This window comes from Carassius gibelio, chromosome A10 (genome assembly GCF_023724105.1).
Source record: "Carassius gibelio isolate Cgi1373 ecotype wild population from Czech Republic chromosome A10, carGib1.2-hapl.c, whole genome shotgun sequence".
In the NCBI taxonomy this organism is placed as follows: domain Eukaryota; kingdom Metazoa; phylum Chordata; class Actinopteri; order Cypriniformes; family Cyprinidae; genus Carassius; species Carassius gibelio.
In genome coordinates, this window is record NC_068380.1 from 5,615,230 (window position 1) to 5,632,992 (window position 17,763).

The window sequence follows — 17,763 nt, forward strand, 5'->3', positions numbered from 1 at the left end:
TCGCTTGATGGGAAAACAGTAGTTGCTCTTCCGCCTTTGATAGAGTGTAACACTTTACCAGATGACAGATCCGAGATTCCCACGCCGGAGATAGCTATGTGTTTCCCCCACCTCACTGCTGTGTCAGATAAAATTCCTCCTTTAGACTCTTGTGCTCCTATCCTTCTCCTCTTGGGTCGAGATATTCTTAGTGTGCACAAAGTGCGTGAACAACGAAATGGACCCCTCAACACACCATACGCACAGCGCTTAGACCTGGGCTGGGTGATAGTGGGAGAAGTTTGCCTGAATGGGACTCATTGTCAGTCCAGCGTGAACGCTTATAAGACCAACATACTTCCAAATGGGCGAACGTCATTCTTCTCTCCATGCACAAAAGGTTTCAATGTCGTAGAGCGGGGTGAGTCACCTTTTTTGTCATATCTACCCGACCCACCATGTTCTCTCAAGTGTTCAAAAACCAGTGAGAGCTATACAACTGGCTTAAAAGAGAATGTGTTCTTCAGATCTTCAGAGGATGATAAATCAGCTTTATCTGTAGAGGATAGAGTCTTTCTCGACATAATGGACAAAGAGGTGTACCTTGATAATGATAACCACTGGGTGGCGCCACTTCCATTCCGCTCTCCAAGAAAGCAACTCCCGAACAATAGAGAGCAAGCTATACAAAGGCTGAACTCATTGCAGCGCACTCTTTCAAAGAAACCGAATATGAAAACGCATTTCTTTGGTTTTATGCAGAAGGTGATTGAAAATGAGCAAGCAGAACCTGCTCCACCCTTACAATCAGAGGAAGAATGTTGGTATTTGCCAATTTTTGGAGTTTACCACCCACACAAACCTGACAAAATCAGGGTGGTCTTCGATTCGAGCGCTCAGTATGGAGGGGTGTCCCTTAATGATGTTTTGATGAGCGGACCTGATCTTAACAATACCCTTTTGGGTGTGCTGTTGCGCTTCCGTAGGGAGAAAGTAGCTGTGATGGCGGACATAGAACAAATGTTCTATTGTTTCAAGGTAAAAGAGCAGCATCGCAACTATCTTCGCTTTCTTTGGCACAAAGACAACTGTGCAGAAAAGGAGATCATTGATTACAGAATGACCGTGCACGTCTTTGGCAATAGTCCTTCGCCAGCAGTCGCTATATATGCCTTAAGGCGAGCAGCAGAGTATGGCGAAGCAGATTATGGTATGGATGCTAAGGACTTTGTGTTACGCAACTTCTACGTTGACGATGGCATCACATCTGTCCCTACTGAAAGAGAAGCCATTGATCTCCTAAAGCGTACGCAAGCAATGCTATCAAAGTCAAGCTTGAATCTGCATAAAGTGGCTTCTAACAGTGCTTCGGTGATGGAAGCTTTTCCATCTAGTGAGAGAGCCAACGATCTCAAAGGCCTGGATTTTGATAAAGACCCAATACCTCTTCAACGCAGCCTTGGTATAAGTTGGAACATCAAGGCAGACTGCTTCACATTTAAAGCTTCTCAAGATCTCAAACCCTTTACTCGAAGAGGGATCCTTTCCACCGTCAATAGTTTATATGATCCCCTCGGGTTTGTCTGTCCAGTCACTATGCAAGGCAAAGCTATAGTGAGAGAACTTTCAACTATACAACAGGATTGGGACACTGTTCTTCCGGCAGACAAAAGAGATTCGTGGAAGGTATGGACTTCATCTTTAGCAGAGCTTGATCGATTGCAAATACCACGATCTTATGTCCCAACCTCACTGTGTGGAGCTCAGGTTCGAGAGTTGTGTATCTTCTCGGATGCTTCTATTTTAGCTATCGCTGCAGTAGCGTACCTACGAGTAATAGACTCAAACGGACAGCTTCACGTGGGGTTTGTAATGGGAAAATCCAAGTTGGCCCCTTTTCCAGCACATACTGTTCCACGCCTGGAGTTATGTGCAGCGGTACTTGCTGTTGAGCTGATGGAACTTATAAAGGAAGAAATTGACATAGAGTTCCACAATATCCAGTTCTACACTGACAGTCGCATAGTGCTCGGCTACATTCACAATGTAACACACAGATTCTACATGTACGTGGCTAACAGAGTTGCACGCATAAGAAAAACCACGGAACCTAGTCAATGGCATTACCCAGCAGATCATGCCACCAGGTTTGTGGCAGCAGCCCACTTACCCCTTACCAACTGGTTCTCAGGTCCAGAGTTCCTTAGGGAATGTGACCCTATAGGATGTAGTTTAGGAGAGTCATATGGACTTGTAAAAGCAGAAGAGGATGTTGAAATTCGCCCCCAAGTGAACACACTGGCAACTAACGTCAAAGAGGACTTACTAGGCTCAAGCAGATTTGAACGTTTCTCAAGCTGGAGATCCTTGGTGAGAGCTATCACTACTCTGACGCACATAGCAAATTCATTCTCACAATCTTTTCCTGACACACTCTGTCGAAAATGGCATCTGTGTACTAAAACCTCAGGTGTGGAGATATCACAAGCCAAGGCGACTATAGTCAAAACCGTACAACGAGAAGTGTACCAGGAAGAATTTGAGAGTTTGACTAAGTTTGGTAAAGTCTCGCAGCGTAGCACACTCCTGAGGCTTGACCCCTTTGTGGACAATGAGGGTCTGTTAAGAGTTGGGGGTCGCATTCACTGTGCTGACATCTCTGATATAGAGAAGCATCCCTTGATAATCCCTCCCAATCATCACGTAACCGGTCTTTTAATTCAGCATTATCATGATCAAGTGGCTCATCAAGGCCGGCATTTTACTGAGGGTGCTATACGTAGTGCTGGATTGTGGATAGTCAGTGGCAAAAGATCTGTTTCAAATATCATCCACAAATGTGTGCTGTGCAAGAAACTGAGAGGTAAGATGGAGAGTCAGAAGATGTCGGCTTTGCCCTCAGATAGAGTTTCTGTAGATCCACCTTTCACACACACAGGTCTTGATGTTTTTGGACCATTCACTGTGGTGACACGTAAGACAAGAGGGCATAATGCTGAGAACAAGCGATGGGCTGTCATATTCAGTTGCTTAAATACCAGAGCAGTTCACTTAGAGGTTGTGGAGTCTCTATCAGCGTCAAGCTTTATATGTGCTTTGCGTCGCTTCTTGGCTGTCAGAGGACCAGTGAAGCACTTTCGTTCTGACAGGGGGACAAATTTCGTTGGAGCAGTCAAGGAACTCCAAATTGACAGTAGCGACTCAGAGTTGAAAGGCTTCTTGCAGAATCAAGGTTGCACGTGGACCTTTAATGCTCCACATTCCTCCCATATGGGAGGAGTGTGGGAAAGAATGATCGGCATTGCCAGACGTATTTTGGAGGCTCTCTTGATGAAAACTCCCACAAGACTCACGCATGAGGTCTTAACAACTTTAATGGCAGAAGTCATGGCCATCATGAATTCCAGACCCTTAATCCCAATTTCATCAGATACGGGCATGCCCCAAGTGCTTTCACCAGCAATGCTCTTAACTCAGAAGGCGACCTCCAGGAAATTTTGAGATAGGGCACTTGCACAAAAATCAGTGGCGTCAAGTCCAGATGCTGGCTGATTCATTCTGGAAGCGATGGAAGCAGGAGTACTTGTCTACCTTGCAACCCAGGAGAAAATGGACAGAGGAGAGAGAGAGTATTCAGGAAGGAGACATTGTTCTGTTGAAGGATGGGGAAGCTAAGCGCAGTGAGTGGCCAATTGGTCTCATAGCAAAGACTGTAGCCTCATCTGATGGAAAAATTCGTAAGGTTATGGTGAAGACTGCTAAGCAAGGGGTATTCAGAGAGTACTTAAGACCTATATGTGATGTTGTCTTACTTTTGTCAAATAATCGGAATGCATAGTGGTATAACACAAGTTATACCAGGCGGGGAGTGTTCTGTGCAGTATTAGTTCTTTCTTTAGTTTCATTTTGGTTTGTATAAGTAGTTCATTTGTGACACCTTGTGGTGAAAATCGTTATTACAATACTCAGTAGAACGCAACAGGAAGCTCGTAAAACAGTAGAAGAAGAGTCGTTTTCTGTGATCTGCGTTTTAGATTCTGTCTAATCCTTGGAGTAGATACGACCGTAAGTTATAAATTTCATATTGAAAATAACTGCAATAATGTTGTGTTAATTTAATTAAAAGCTGGTCGTTATTAAGACGTTTAGAGATTGATGTTTGATTCTGAAATATAGCGTGATCTGACAGCTAATATGCTAATAAGGTTACATAGTCGCATTTTTCTTCAAAGACATAATTCGGTTGTTTATTTTGTTGTTTAATTCTGTAAACAGATGTTTGTGAATGTGAAAATGTCCATGCTATTTTGTAAATCATTTTGTAATTTGTATTTTTGTGTTTCTTTCAGTTTTACAGTAAAGTAAAGTGCATCACATAAGCACAATGAAGAACGTGTGATGAAGCTTTATTCCTGTTAGCTATCTGTCAGTCTTTGGTTTAGAACACCATTGCCAGGGCAGAATATTAACAGTAAGCTTAGTTTTTTTTTTTACTTGTGCTTTTTCTGTACTTTTGTCATTTAAAGGCCTTGGTGCAAAATTATTTTAAGGTTGGCACTAATTAGTGCTGTACTTGAATCATGAGACAAGCTGGAATCCACATGTCCTGGTGCTTGGTGACAAGGAAAACTCCTCCCAAGTTTTTATTATCTTAAACACGGAGGCGATGGAACAGAAGACGACTACAAGCGGTCGATCTGTGTTTCAAACATTTATTTGTATATGACATCTACTACCTAAAGCCCTCTGCTCCCATTTGAGAGTTTTTGGAACACACAGTCTTTAATAGTTTCTTCTGCACACTGTCTCCTCCTTAAAAACCTTGTATTTAGTAATCAGTAAAAAACCATCAGTAGGTCCAGCAGCTGGTATATTTTTTAGTATTATTCCTTGATTTTATGATTATTTTTTGTTTTATTATTATATGGTATGTTCATTATATTTGAAAGTCGTAATATTTGCCAAGTATGGTAACCCATATTCGGAATTGGTGCTCTGCATTTAACCCATCCAAGTGCACACACACACGGCACTGAGAAGTGAACACACCAGTGTGTGAACACACAACTGGAGTAGTGGGCAGCTATATCCAGCACCCGGGGAGCAACTGGGCGTTCAGTGCCTTGCTCTAGGGCACTTCAGTCATGGTTATTGAGGGAGGAAGAGAGGACTGTTCATTCACTCCCTCCATCTGCCAGCACAGAGACTCAAACCTGTGACCTTCGGGTTACAGGTCCAACTCTCTAACCATTAGGGCACATCTGTGAACTGTATTTGCACGTGTGTGTGTTTTGATATGAATATGAATTGTCACATTTGAAAATGTCAGTTGTATTTTTACACATTCTTGTACAATTAAATAAAATATTGTAAAATATATTTGTAAATGTTTTATTTGCATATTAAAATAAAATCTGTAATTAACAACAAAGTAGTTTCAAAATATGGTTGTATTAAGTCATTTTTAATAAAAATACTGATGTTAATTAATAGAAATTATTAACTCAACTGTTGGGTAACTTTTAACCCAACTGGATTTTAACCCAATGGGTTTGGTTGAAATAACCCACAGATGGGAAGGTGCTATACCAACCCATAGTTGGGTTACAGGTTGGCTTATTTTTAACCCAACATTTTAAGTGTGTAGCATCTAGTAATCTCTTTTGCTCTTTCAATTTATTAAAAGCCCTCTTGGCAGATGGCCAGAGAAGATTTTAATGCAGAATTATTATTACATGCAGTATGCAGGTGTTTCTCATGAAGGTTATAATTAAAAAATAATTAAAATTAATAAATTAAAATATTTGTTTAATCAAATTTTTATTGTTATTTTAGCATCTTTTAAATCTCTTTTTGAAATATCCCCAGTTCTAATCAGCCAACCTCTAAGCTTCTCCAAAGTTTCACCCAAAGTCTTATTCTATACACCCAAAGAGAAATTGAAATTTGAAAAATATTGTTAAAAATCAATGTTCTAATAACACAACATGTGAGGCAGTGTTGCTGTTTAAATTTCTCCCTTTGGCTGAAATGTCACAGTTAGACAGAAGAATTCAAGTAAACAATACATTTATTTATTTGAGACATAGATTTATTATGGATTGTCTTTTTTAAAATGATCTCAAATGCATTCTAAATGACAATATATAGTGTACTTCATAAGGGATAGCTTTACTGGTTTGAAGCACAAAAAGTGTTGAAAATATCATGAATGATCATTTGTAAAAATATCGACCCGAGAGGATGCTGGCTGAAATATTCTAAAAGTTAAGATGTATTTAATTGATTTTCTAAACCAGGGGTAAAATAAAGCATAGATAAGAGGATTCAGACATGAGTTAACATATAAGAGCCATACTAGACAATAGAGTATGTTGGGTGGGATTGCTGTGTCTTCAGTTAGAGTCAAGATATAGTATGGAATCCAGCAAAGCAGATGAACTGCCACATTGATTCCTAATGTCAGAGCAGCTTTGCTCTCAGATTTCCTCCTTACTGAACCTTCCGTTAAACATTTACCACTCTTCATTAGAGAGTTTATGACTTTCACCTGCTTTTGTGCAACATAAAATATCTTTAAATATAAAGTCATGATCAAGGTACAGGGAAACAGGAACCAAAATATTAAATCAATTACCCTCCATTTAAATATAAGCATAATAATACATTCACCATAACACACATCTGCTCTGTGTGAGAAACTTATTGCAATTGCAATATTATAAGCTGAAGAAAAAAACCAGCAAAGACAGATAACAATTAACATTCTAGTAATGGATATTTTCTGTGGGTACTGTAAAGGGTGACACACAGCCACAAAACGATCAATGGCTATTAAAACTAAATTACTTAGAGACGTTGAGAGGAGCAGTCCCATGATTAACACAAACAGTCTACAGAAAGTGTCTCTGAAGTACCAGCAAGTCTCAATCAACTTGATGGCCTCTATAGGTATGACAATAAGTCCAATAAGCATGTCGGAAACAGCAAGAGAGAGAATGACCAGGTTGGTTGGAGTGTGAAGTTTCTTGAAGTGAGAGATTGAGATGATCACCAGCAGATTCAGAAACACAGTTAGTGCTGACAGCAATGAGAAAAACACATATAAAACATTGTATTCATGTCTGGAGCGTTTTCCCTTGGTACATGATGAGTTGATTCCAGGAAAGCAGTATTGAATCTCGTGATCCTCTGTCTCATAGGCCATGAGTGAGTCTCCTCCTCTTAGGAGTTTGTTCTGTTCTCCTTACTGTCGTTTTCATTTATAGTGTTTGGATCAGACTGACCAACCCATCTATGGCTCAATCTGAAATTCTGACATCTGACATTGTTCCCCGCCCCCTCCATCTTATAAAAAAAGAGAGATGATTTTAGGAAGAGTACTTATATTAAATGAAAACATATAGAAAAAGATGGCATATATAATGACCTAAAAATTCCTCAAATTCCTTTCAAGATGCACACTCGATCGTTTCCATTGCTCTGGCGTCGTGGTGAATGTTTGCAGTTGTTTGGTAGTATTGCTATATATACCGGTGTCTGAGTTTTCTCGGTGGAGGATGTGAAACAATGGTCGGCGCTTTTAGTTCACATCCACTGTAATTCTGTAAGTGCTTTCCGAGCTGTTCCGTCGGCATTGTTCGCTCTCAATCGACCATATATTTCGCCAGTACACTCATGTGAATCTGCACAAATGACTCTCCGGGATTGCTCTTGGAGAGAGATGGCTTACATTTAACAAAAATCTCAACAAATTAGAAGACTTGATAAGACCAAAAAAAAAAAAAAAAAAAAAAAATATTTTTTTGTGAATTAGTGGCCTTCTGGAAAGTATGTTAATTTACTGTACATGTACTCTATACTTGTTAGGGGGCTCATTTAGCTTTAATTACTGCCTCAATTCAGCGTGGCATGGAGGTGATCAGTTTGTGGCACTGCTGAGGTGGCATGGAAGCCCAGGTTTCTTTGACAGTGGCCTTCAGCTCATCTACATTTTTTGGTCTCTTGTTTCTCATTCTCTTCTTGACAATACCCCATAGATTCTCTATAGGGTTCAGGTCTGGTGAGTTTGCTGGCAAGTCATACACTCCAACACCATGGTCATTTAAAGGAACACTCCGACTTTTTGGGACTTTAGCTTATTCACAGTATCCCCCAGAGTTAGATAAGTCCATACATACCTTTTTCATTTCTTTGCTTTCTGTTAGTGTTATTTGACTCACCCACCTAGCCTAGCTTAGTGTACAAATAACAATGCTATATGAGACAGAGACCATTTTTAATCGTATAAATACTGGGAACTATATTCTTACTAGGCGTAGGAGCACAGCTAACGTTACTTGGGCGGAGTGATTAGCGCAGCACACAATTTACTTTTAATATGCACATGCTGGAATCTATGATAATGCTTGGGGTCAGAACAAAGTTCTAAAAGCAGCTTACTAGGTTTTGGAACAGAGCTATTCAAATCAAGCTCAGTACCATCCACCACACAGAGATCACTCTCTCCAGATTACTAATCACCTGCATCTGTTCTATATCAACTGCTTCATCAATCAACACATAAGAATCCCTCAGTAACTTCAGTTGTTTACAAGCCTCCAACAGGAACCCGTTGTCCCCTGAGTCTCTGATTCCTCTGAGAAATCCTGACGTAACGTACTAATCTGTATATATCTAACCTTTGTGTTGCTGTTCTGCTGTGTCCAGATCTGTTTCCTGACGTCCGTGGTCCTGAGTTCACCAGAGTTCACTAAAGTCCCATCCAAGCCAATTGCTGCCATTCACATGAAACAGAAAGAAAGCGATTAAATGATCCGAGACTGTGAGATTGCAATATTCCTGTAGTGACTGGTTTTCCTGCTGTTCATTCCGAACTGAGTGATCTTGCCAGCATATTATCTTGAATTCACGGAAAACTCACCTTGCACTCTATTGACTTAGAAAAAGGAATAAAGTTGTGTTTGAACTCACTTACCTCGCTTTCCGTGCATGTATCATGACCGCTATTGTTTTATTTAAAAGATTATTTTAATAATATAATTTTTGGGAGTTCTCTTTAATATTATGTTTGTCAATAAATCAATTAAATATTTTTGTATACTTCACATGATTCTTTTTGAAAAAATAAATAATAATGTTGTCAATTTTTCTCATTTAGGCTATTGGTGCTAAAATCATCATTGACCACCACAAATAGATTTTCCTTTTCCTGTTAAATTTCTATTTTACTATTTAAAAAGGTAAACTCTTATTCCAGTGTGAAGCTGAAGTTGACGTGTTGACTGGCTCACCATGTCTCTCTCACATGACGGCGAACTAATTAAAACATACGGGTTTTTCTCAATATGCATTCCTCTGTGTAATTCTCATGGAAACATTATCAGTCACAGATGTTATTGACTCAAAAGACAGCTGACCAAGTTTACTAGGACTTCACAAATAGTTAGTTACATGAACACAATCACCTGTAGTTTTGTCAAAAATATAGATTTTTTGATAAATATCAATACTGAAATATATAAAAGTTTTAGTACACTTTTTGCAGTTTCTATATCAATACTACCAGCTGTGCTTTCTCTCTCTCCTCTCTCTGACAGCGAGTTCATGCACACTGCATGTTGTCCCACAAAATACACATTTAATAACATTTTTGCTTCTGACTCACTTAATGTCAGTCATGTGTTTGAAATAATTTCCTTTTGTGATCTGATGTGGCTTCTTATCGTAAAATCATTATTTTATTGTGTCCTATACTGTGATAAAGGCTTTGCAAATTGCCAATTAATCAATAGACTTTATTCTTATATTGCTACGGTTGTGTAATTATTGTCTTCATATTCGGTCAGTTATACAATTTCTATCGTCTTTTTATTGATAGCTGGATGCCTTTGTCCATTTAAGGGATTTCCTGGAATGTTCTATTACATCTGTGAGGCATATTTGGGCTTCCAGTATGAATGAAGCTCACGTCATTCTATTTTGGGTAAAAACAAGAAAAATTATAATAATAGAAAAGTTGAAATAAATGTGCAAATCCATAAATTTTTCTCTTGTGTTTTACCACCTCAAGAGGTTTTCTTTAATGTAAAAATATACCTCTTAGTCATGTTCTAGCCTTGTTATATTTATAAAAAAAAAAAAAAAAAAAAACTAGTTGTGGCAGTTTTTCCTTGTGGTATCAAAAATGGTAATGAATATTAAAAAGTTAAGTTAAAAATTACCAGAAGTGCCTCCACAAAATAGTGTATGTCTATGGGGAACTCTGGTTATATTGAAAAATTATTTAGATGTTTAGAGATTCATTATGATAAAATGTGTCAGTAATCAAGACAATGGTGCTTGTAATTTATAAAAAGTTAAATATTAATACAAATGTATAATAATGCAACTCATCAAATATAATAACTACATTTATTCAACTCATAATTTTTTTCTCATAAAAATGTGTTGATTTTAAAACCTTTTTCAATAAAAAGCTTTTTCAATTTTGCATTATTTTTAAATTGTCTTGTCTTGCGGTTGAAATGCATATTTGTGCAAATTTACTATACTCATTTTAGGCACAAAAAATATTTATTTTTTATTTATATTACAGCATTAACAGATTTAGAATTAGATCGGGAGACATTTAGGAAGCTATAAATGACAACTCTTGACACATTTCTAAGTTTCTTGTTTAAATGTTTTTATGAAAAATGAAATGGAAAATATGTATTTGTTGAATCGTGTTACATTAACTCCACATTACATAAACTAGACAGAACCTTTAAACTTCTTGTCAGAAAAATAATGTGAAACACATACAGTGCTATTCCAAACATCATTTGTTAATTTGCTCATAAAGTGTTGCCTCGAATCTGCAGTACTGCCATTCCCAGGAATTATTAATGGTAATCTTTGAAAATATCCACATAAGAGGATGCTGGTTTACATAATCTAAGAGTTATGATATATTTAACTGCCTTTTTAAACCAGGGGTAAAATAAAGCATAGACAATGGGATTCAGACCTGAGTTAATATACAAGGTCCATGTTAGAAAATTTGACATGACTGCAGTGTTGACTGTGCTTCCTGTTAAAGAAAGAATATAAAATGGAATCCAGCAAAGCAGGTGAACTGTCACAATTATTCCTAATGTCAGAGCAGCCTTGCTCTCCGATTTCTTTTTTAAAGTGTCCTCCATTATTCTTTTCCCAGTCTTTAAGAGTACATTTATAATTTTCACTTGCCGTTGTGCCACATAGAATATTCTTAAATATAACATTATGATCACAATACAGGGAGACGCAAAGGACAAGATCAGGTCACTGGCTCTCCAGGCAATACTCATCATATAAGGGCACTCTCCATAGCACACTTCTGTTTTGTGAAAAGTGTCAAAATATCCGTTGTTAGTTACAATGGCAGTGTTGTAAGCTAAGGAACATAACCAGCAGAGAATGATGCTCATTAAAGTTTTAGTGGTGGTTATTTTCTGTGGGTACTGTAAAGGACAACACACAGCCACATAACGATCGACAGCAATTAAAACTAAATTACAGAGAGATGCTGATAGGAGCAATCCAAGGGTATTTATAAACACTCCACAAACTTTATCTCCAAAATACCAGCATGTCTCAATAAATTTGATAGCCTCTGTGGGTATCACAATGAGTCCAATAAGCATGTCGGCCACAGCCAGAGAGAGAATGATCAGGTTGGTTGGAGTGTGAAGCTTCTTGAAGTGAGAGATTGAGATGATCACCAGAAGATTCAGAAACACAGTCCATGCTGACAGCAATGAGAAAAACACATATAAAACATTGTATTCATGTCTGGAGCGTTTTCCCTTTATACATGATGAGTTGATGGCAGGAAAGCAGTATTGAATTTCATGATCCTCTGTCTCATAGGCCATGAGTGAGTCTCCTCCTGTTAGGAGTTTGTTCTGCTTTCCTTACTGTCCTTTTATTTATAGTGTCTGGATCAAACTGCCCAACCCATATTTTGCTCAATATGAAGTTCTGTAAAGACATTGTACCCCTCCCACTCCATCTAATAAAAAAGAAAAGAAAAAAAGATATGATTTTAGGAGGAGTACTCATATTACATGAAAGCATATAGAAACAGATGGCATAGAGCCTGCGGGCGTCGCTGTTGGACAGTGTTATTCCTGCTTCCTGTTTGCTGTGTTGCTGGTTTGTGATCATAGCTCTGTGTAGCTTTATTTTTCTTAATTTATCTTACTATCACTCTCTGGCATTTAAAGTGATAATATGTACAACTTAACTTAGAGTTTTTACTTGACTAAATGGAGCCCAGGTCAGGAAGGAGACAGACTGGCTAAACTGACCATCTGCTAGCCTCCTAACATCACAGAAGTCAGTTAATTCTCAGGACTCTTTCACCTAGATATCACACTATAGAGACTGTGTCGGTTCCCCAAACCAGGAAATACAAAAAATGTCCAAACCATTTTAAGAATAACAATTTAATTGTGGTTCAACAAATAATAAAAAAAAAAGAGATGCAATACTGATAAACAAATGATAAAGCTTGACTTATGGAATATCAGGTCTCTTTCTACGAAATAATTTTTTGTAAATTATATGATCTCTCGCCATAAACTAGATGTGCTCTGTTTGACAGAAACCTGGCGTTAACCTGATGATTACATTATTTTAAATGAGTCTACCCCCCAAGATTACTGTTATAAAAATGAGCGATGTCCAAAAGGTAAAGGGGGAGGTGTTGCTTCAATTTATAACAATGTTTTCAGTATTTCTCAGAGGGAGGACTTCAAGTATAACTTGTTTGAAATAATGGTGTTTCATATAACATTATCCAGAGAAGCAATTGTTAATGATAAATCCCCTGTTATGTTTGTACTGGCTACTGTATACAAGCCACCAGGGCACCATACAAACTTTATCAAAGAGTTTGCTGATTTTATATCAGAGTTAGTTGCTGGCTGCAGATAAAATTCAGGACCTACTCATTGTCAAAATCATACTCTAAATTTAATACTGTCAAATGGAATTGATGTTGATGGTATTGGAATTATGCAGCCAAGCAATGATATCTCAGATCATTATTTAGTTTTATGAAAACTTCATATAGCTAAACTAGTTCTTGTTAAAAGTAAGGTAGAACCATCAATACTACCGCAAAAGACTGCTTTGTAAGTAATTTTCCTGATGTATCCCAAAACCTCATAACAACTTGATGATGTAACAGAAACTACTGACTCTCTCTTTTCTAGCATTTTAAATACAATTGCTACTTTCTGCTTAAGGAAAGTTAAGGAAAGCAATCTGACGCCGTGATATAATGAGAACACTCACAAACTAAAGAGAGCAGCCTGGAAAAGGGAGTGCAGCTAGAGGAAAACAAAACATATTAGAAATATTTTGTATTGGTTGGCAGGAAAGTAACCTATCCTACCGAAAAACATTAAATAAGGCTAAATCTGATTACTTTTCGTCTCTCTTAGAAGATAACATAATATAAATATAACCCCAGGTATTTATTCAATACAGTGGCTAAATTAATGAAAAATAAAGAATCAGATACATTATGTACTATTGAGTACTATTGTACTATTGACATACGTGTTGATATTTCCCACCAGCACAGCAGTAATGACTTTATGAACTACTTTACTTCTAAGATTGATTCTATTAGAGATAAAACTGTAACCATGCAGTCATCAGCTACAGTAACGCATCAATTAGTGCACTATAGATCCCCTGAGGAACAGTTCCACTCATTCTCTACTATAGTAGTGGAACAATTGTATAAACTTGTTAAATCATCTAAACCAAGACCCTATTCCATCTAAGCTCCTAAAAGAGGTGCTTCCATAAGTTATAAATCCTCTTCTGACTATTATTAATTCATCTTTGTCATTAGGATATGTCCCCAAAACCTTCAAACTGGCTGTTATTAAGCCTCTCATCAAAAAAAAAAAAAAAAAAAAAAAAAAAAAAAAAAAAACAGACTCTTGACCCCAAATAACTAGTTAATTACAGACCGATCTCGAAACTCCCTTTTCTTTCCAAGATACCAGAAAAAGTATCCTCACAATAATATTTCATTCTTAGAGAAAAATGGTGTCTGGGAAGATTTTCAGTCAGAATTTAGAGACTGCTCTCCTTAGAGTTACAACCTGCTCTTATCATCTGATCGTAGTTGTATCTCTCTGTTAATGCTACTGGATCTTAATACTGCATTCGACACTATTGACCAGATCATTCTTTTGCATAGACTAGAAACTTTGTTGGCATTAATGGAAGTGCATTAGCATGGTTTAAACTGTACTTATATGACCACCATCAATTTGTAGCAGTGAATGAAGAGGTATCATATCAGTCACAAGTGCAGTATGGAGTACATCAAGGCTCAGTACTATTGAATATACGCTAATAATAGCCTGTTTCTCTTTTATTCCGAGGTCACCGTAGCCACCAGATCCAGTCTGTATCCAGATCAGATGGTCATTGCAGTCACCCAGATCCAGTAAGTATCCAGCCCAGACGGTGAATCAGCACAAACCATGGCTAACAGTCAGATTCAGCCGTTTATTTATGATCCAGAATCAGATCCAGAGGCTGAAATTTAACAAGAGCAGCATCAGCAACGACGTCTCTATGTGGTATGTGCTCAAACTGTATATATTTGCTAAGTGGCTTGACTAAGTTCCACTTTGTCGTCTTTTTTTTTTTTTCAATTTTTTTCAGTTTTTTAAGCTGTACATGTGGAAAGTGCAGTTTGATGACAACATCGCATGTTGTTTACTTGATGTGCTTACGTGCTGATAGCTAAGTTAACAACACAGAGATATTTGAAGCAGTTTTACTCAACGCATGCGGTTCCAACACACGATCGTGACCCTTTTTCGTTGGGACTGCATTATCCTTAAGAAATAAACGATGTGCAAATCCGGCGTCAAACTGGGCCTTGTTTGTAAAACAAGCATCTTCGAAATGCAGGAAACAAACAAAAACACTTGCACAACTCCGTTGATGCTCTGTAAAAATAAACTCCATCCACTGGTCCCTTAATGATGTTTCTCTTTTGGTAATCTGTGCAGGGTTGTCTTGCCCTGGCAACCAAAAACACACTTCTTTTGTGACTTTTCGCGACGCTCTCACTCTGATCAGTGAATGAATGTTGTGCTCTCAGTGCTCTGCTATACGGGAGCGCGCGCTCTTCCGGGAGAAGTGCCTTAGGACCCATATAAGGAAATTCTGCTCCATCTAACGTCACACAGACCCATACTCCAAAAAACCTTCCGAAACTTGTGACAAACCGGAAGGAGTATTTTTGGAACAGAAATACTCCTTCAAACATACAACTTAATTTTTGAAACTTTGTCCATGTTTAGCATGGGAATCCAACTCTTTAACAGCGTAAAAAACTCAGTATGCATGAAATAGCATTTCACCCCCCCTTTAAGCAAATACTAGTGGTGATGTTACACCTATTCATTACATCTAATTTTTCTCCTCCTCTTGTGGCCTCCCATCACGACTTTAGTGGCTATCCTCTCTACTGCCTTTTGTAGCCTTTCTCTCATGGCTTATCTGGGCATCTCCATCTGTGGCCTATCTAGGCCTTTTCTCCGCTGCCTTTGTGGCTATTCTTTAAGGCCTCTCGGGTCATTCCCACCTATCTATCTGACCTATCATGGTCTCTATCACTGTTTGGCATATCATGTCCTCTATTACTGTCTGGCCTATGGCCTCTATCACTGCCTGGCCTATCATGGCCTTTATCTCGAGGACTACTGTATGTATCTCCTCTACTCTCGAAGCTAATATTTTAAGCTATAATCGGATACATAACACTAGTTATACTTACTTTAATTATGACTAAACCTTATATTTCTGCTGTCCATATGTTCTAGGATCTTTTAAGAAATGAAAGCTTTAGCCTAAAGTTCTGCCAGGAAGACCCAATTACTTCATCACTAATTACCTTCATCATTATCCAATCATGTCTTTATACTTTGGTATAAAAGATCGTACTTACACATGTTTGAGGCCACAGATGCCGACGTGATAACAACCTCCACCCTCCCCACCACCACCAGGATGGTCCTGTCCTTACCTTCCAGGGGGGTTGGCCCGGCCCCTGCCTTCGTCTTCAGGCAGGAAATGCAGGTCCGCTACCCTCGGATTATGAACCATGGACGGGGCCTTCCGCCAAAGAAATGTATAAATATGCTTGCTGAGTTGTCAATAAATGTATGCTTCGTACATCATTTTATCTCCTGAGTCTTTCTGGTAGAAGTACTTTGTCTGTGCTATGGATGTGGCCTATGCCAAAATAATTATGTTCTTTGTATTGGTTTTGTAAATAAAGCTTTGATTTGATGAGTTTTATCTCACCTCCTGAGTCTTTCTGGTAGAATTAAAATGACATGCTGTATGCAGATGTTTCTTGTGAAGGTTAGAATTAAATTATTTATCTTTTTTTGTTATCAAATTATTATTTTACCTTTTAAGTCTATTTTTGAAATATCCCCAGTTCTAATCAATAAACCTCTAAGCTTCTCCAAAGTTTCACCCAAAGTCTTATAGTATTTTTGAACCATGAATGTGTACAGTGGAAGATTTGAGATGCATCTAACTCTAAGTGAGCACCCAATCTTGCTTATGGCAGCTGTTAAATTCTTGTGAAGAATGACATTTTAAATAAATGCTTTATGTGTTGCTGAGTAACATAACCAATTAACTACATTTACTATTTTATTAATCAGTTGTTCAAATTCAATTTAAGATGCACATGTAAAAGCGTGTAATAATTAGTATATACATTATAAATATGATTATGGATATAAACATGATAAGTAAGATTCCTGACAAATTGGGAAAAATTAAGAAATTGAAATCTGAGAAATATTGTTGATAATCGATGTTCTTATAACACAGCATGTGAGGCAGTTTTGCTGTTTAAGTTTCTCCCTTTGGCTGAAATATCACAGTTACACAGAAGAACTCAAGTTAAAAGTTACAGTAAATGTAAACAAACTTATAAAACAAGTTACATTTATTTATTTGAGACAGCTATTTATTGCATTTTTTAAATATCAATCTCAAATGCATTTATTAAATTACAATGTATAATACACTTTATTAGGATCTGCTTTACTGGTTTGAAACACAAATAGTGTTAAAAATATTATGTATGATCACTGTTAAAAATATCGACTCGAAAAGATGCTGTCTGAAATATTCTAAATGTTAAGATGTATTTAACTGATTTTCTAAACCAGGGGTAAAATAAAGCATAGATAAGAGGATTCACACATGAGTTAATGTAAAAGACCCACATTAGACAATAGATTATGGTGGTCGGTATTGCTGTGCTTTCAGTTAAAATCAAGATATAGAATGGAATCCAGCAAAGCAGATGAATTGCCACAATAATTCCTAGTGTCAGAGCAGCTTTGCTCTCAGATTTCCTCATTACTGAACCTTCCGTTAAACATTTACCACTCTTCATTTGAGAGTTTATAAGTTTCACTTGCTTTTGTGCAACATAAAATATCCTTAAATGTAAAGTTATGATTAGGGTACAGGGAAACAAGAAGGAAAATATTAAATCAATTACTCTCCATTTAAATGTAAGCATAATAATACATTCACCATAACACACATCTGCTCTGTGTGAGAAACTTATTGCAATTGCAATATTATAAGCTGAAGAAAAAAACCAGCAAAGACAGAGAATAATTAACATTCTAACCATGGTTATTTTCTGTGGGTACTGTAAAGGGTGACACACAGCCACAAAAC

At 37.5% G+C, this 17,763-nt stretch overlaps 2 protein-coding genes across 2 annotated transcripts; both read right to left on the minus strand.

Moving 5' to 3' along the window:
- Nucleotides 1-6,184: 6,184 nt before the first annotated feature.
- LOC128020607 (trace amine-associated receptor 13c-like) lies at nt 6,185-7,236 on the minus strand. Its single transcript, XM_052607228.1, has one exon. It carries the CDS (start codon nt 7,184-7,186, stop codon nt 6,185-6,187), a length of 1,002 nt encoding a protein of 333 aa, XP_052463188.1. The 5' UTR covers nt 7,187-7,236.
- Nucleotides 7,237-10,865: 3,629 nt separating this feature from the next.
- On the minus strand, nt 10,866-11,879 carry LOC128020608 (trace amine-associated receptor 13c-like). The gene has a single exon (XM_052607229.1). The coding sequence runs from the start codon at nt 11,877-11,879 to the stop codon at nt 10,866-10,868; it is 1,014 nt and encodes a 337-aa protein (XP_052463189.1).
- Nucleotides 11,880-17,763: the final 5,884 nt, after the last annotated feature.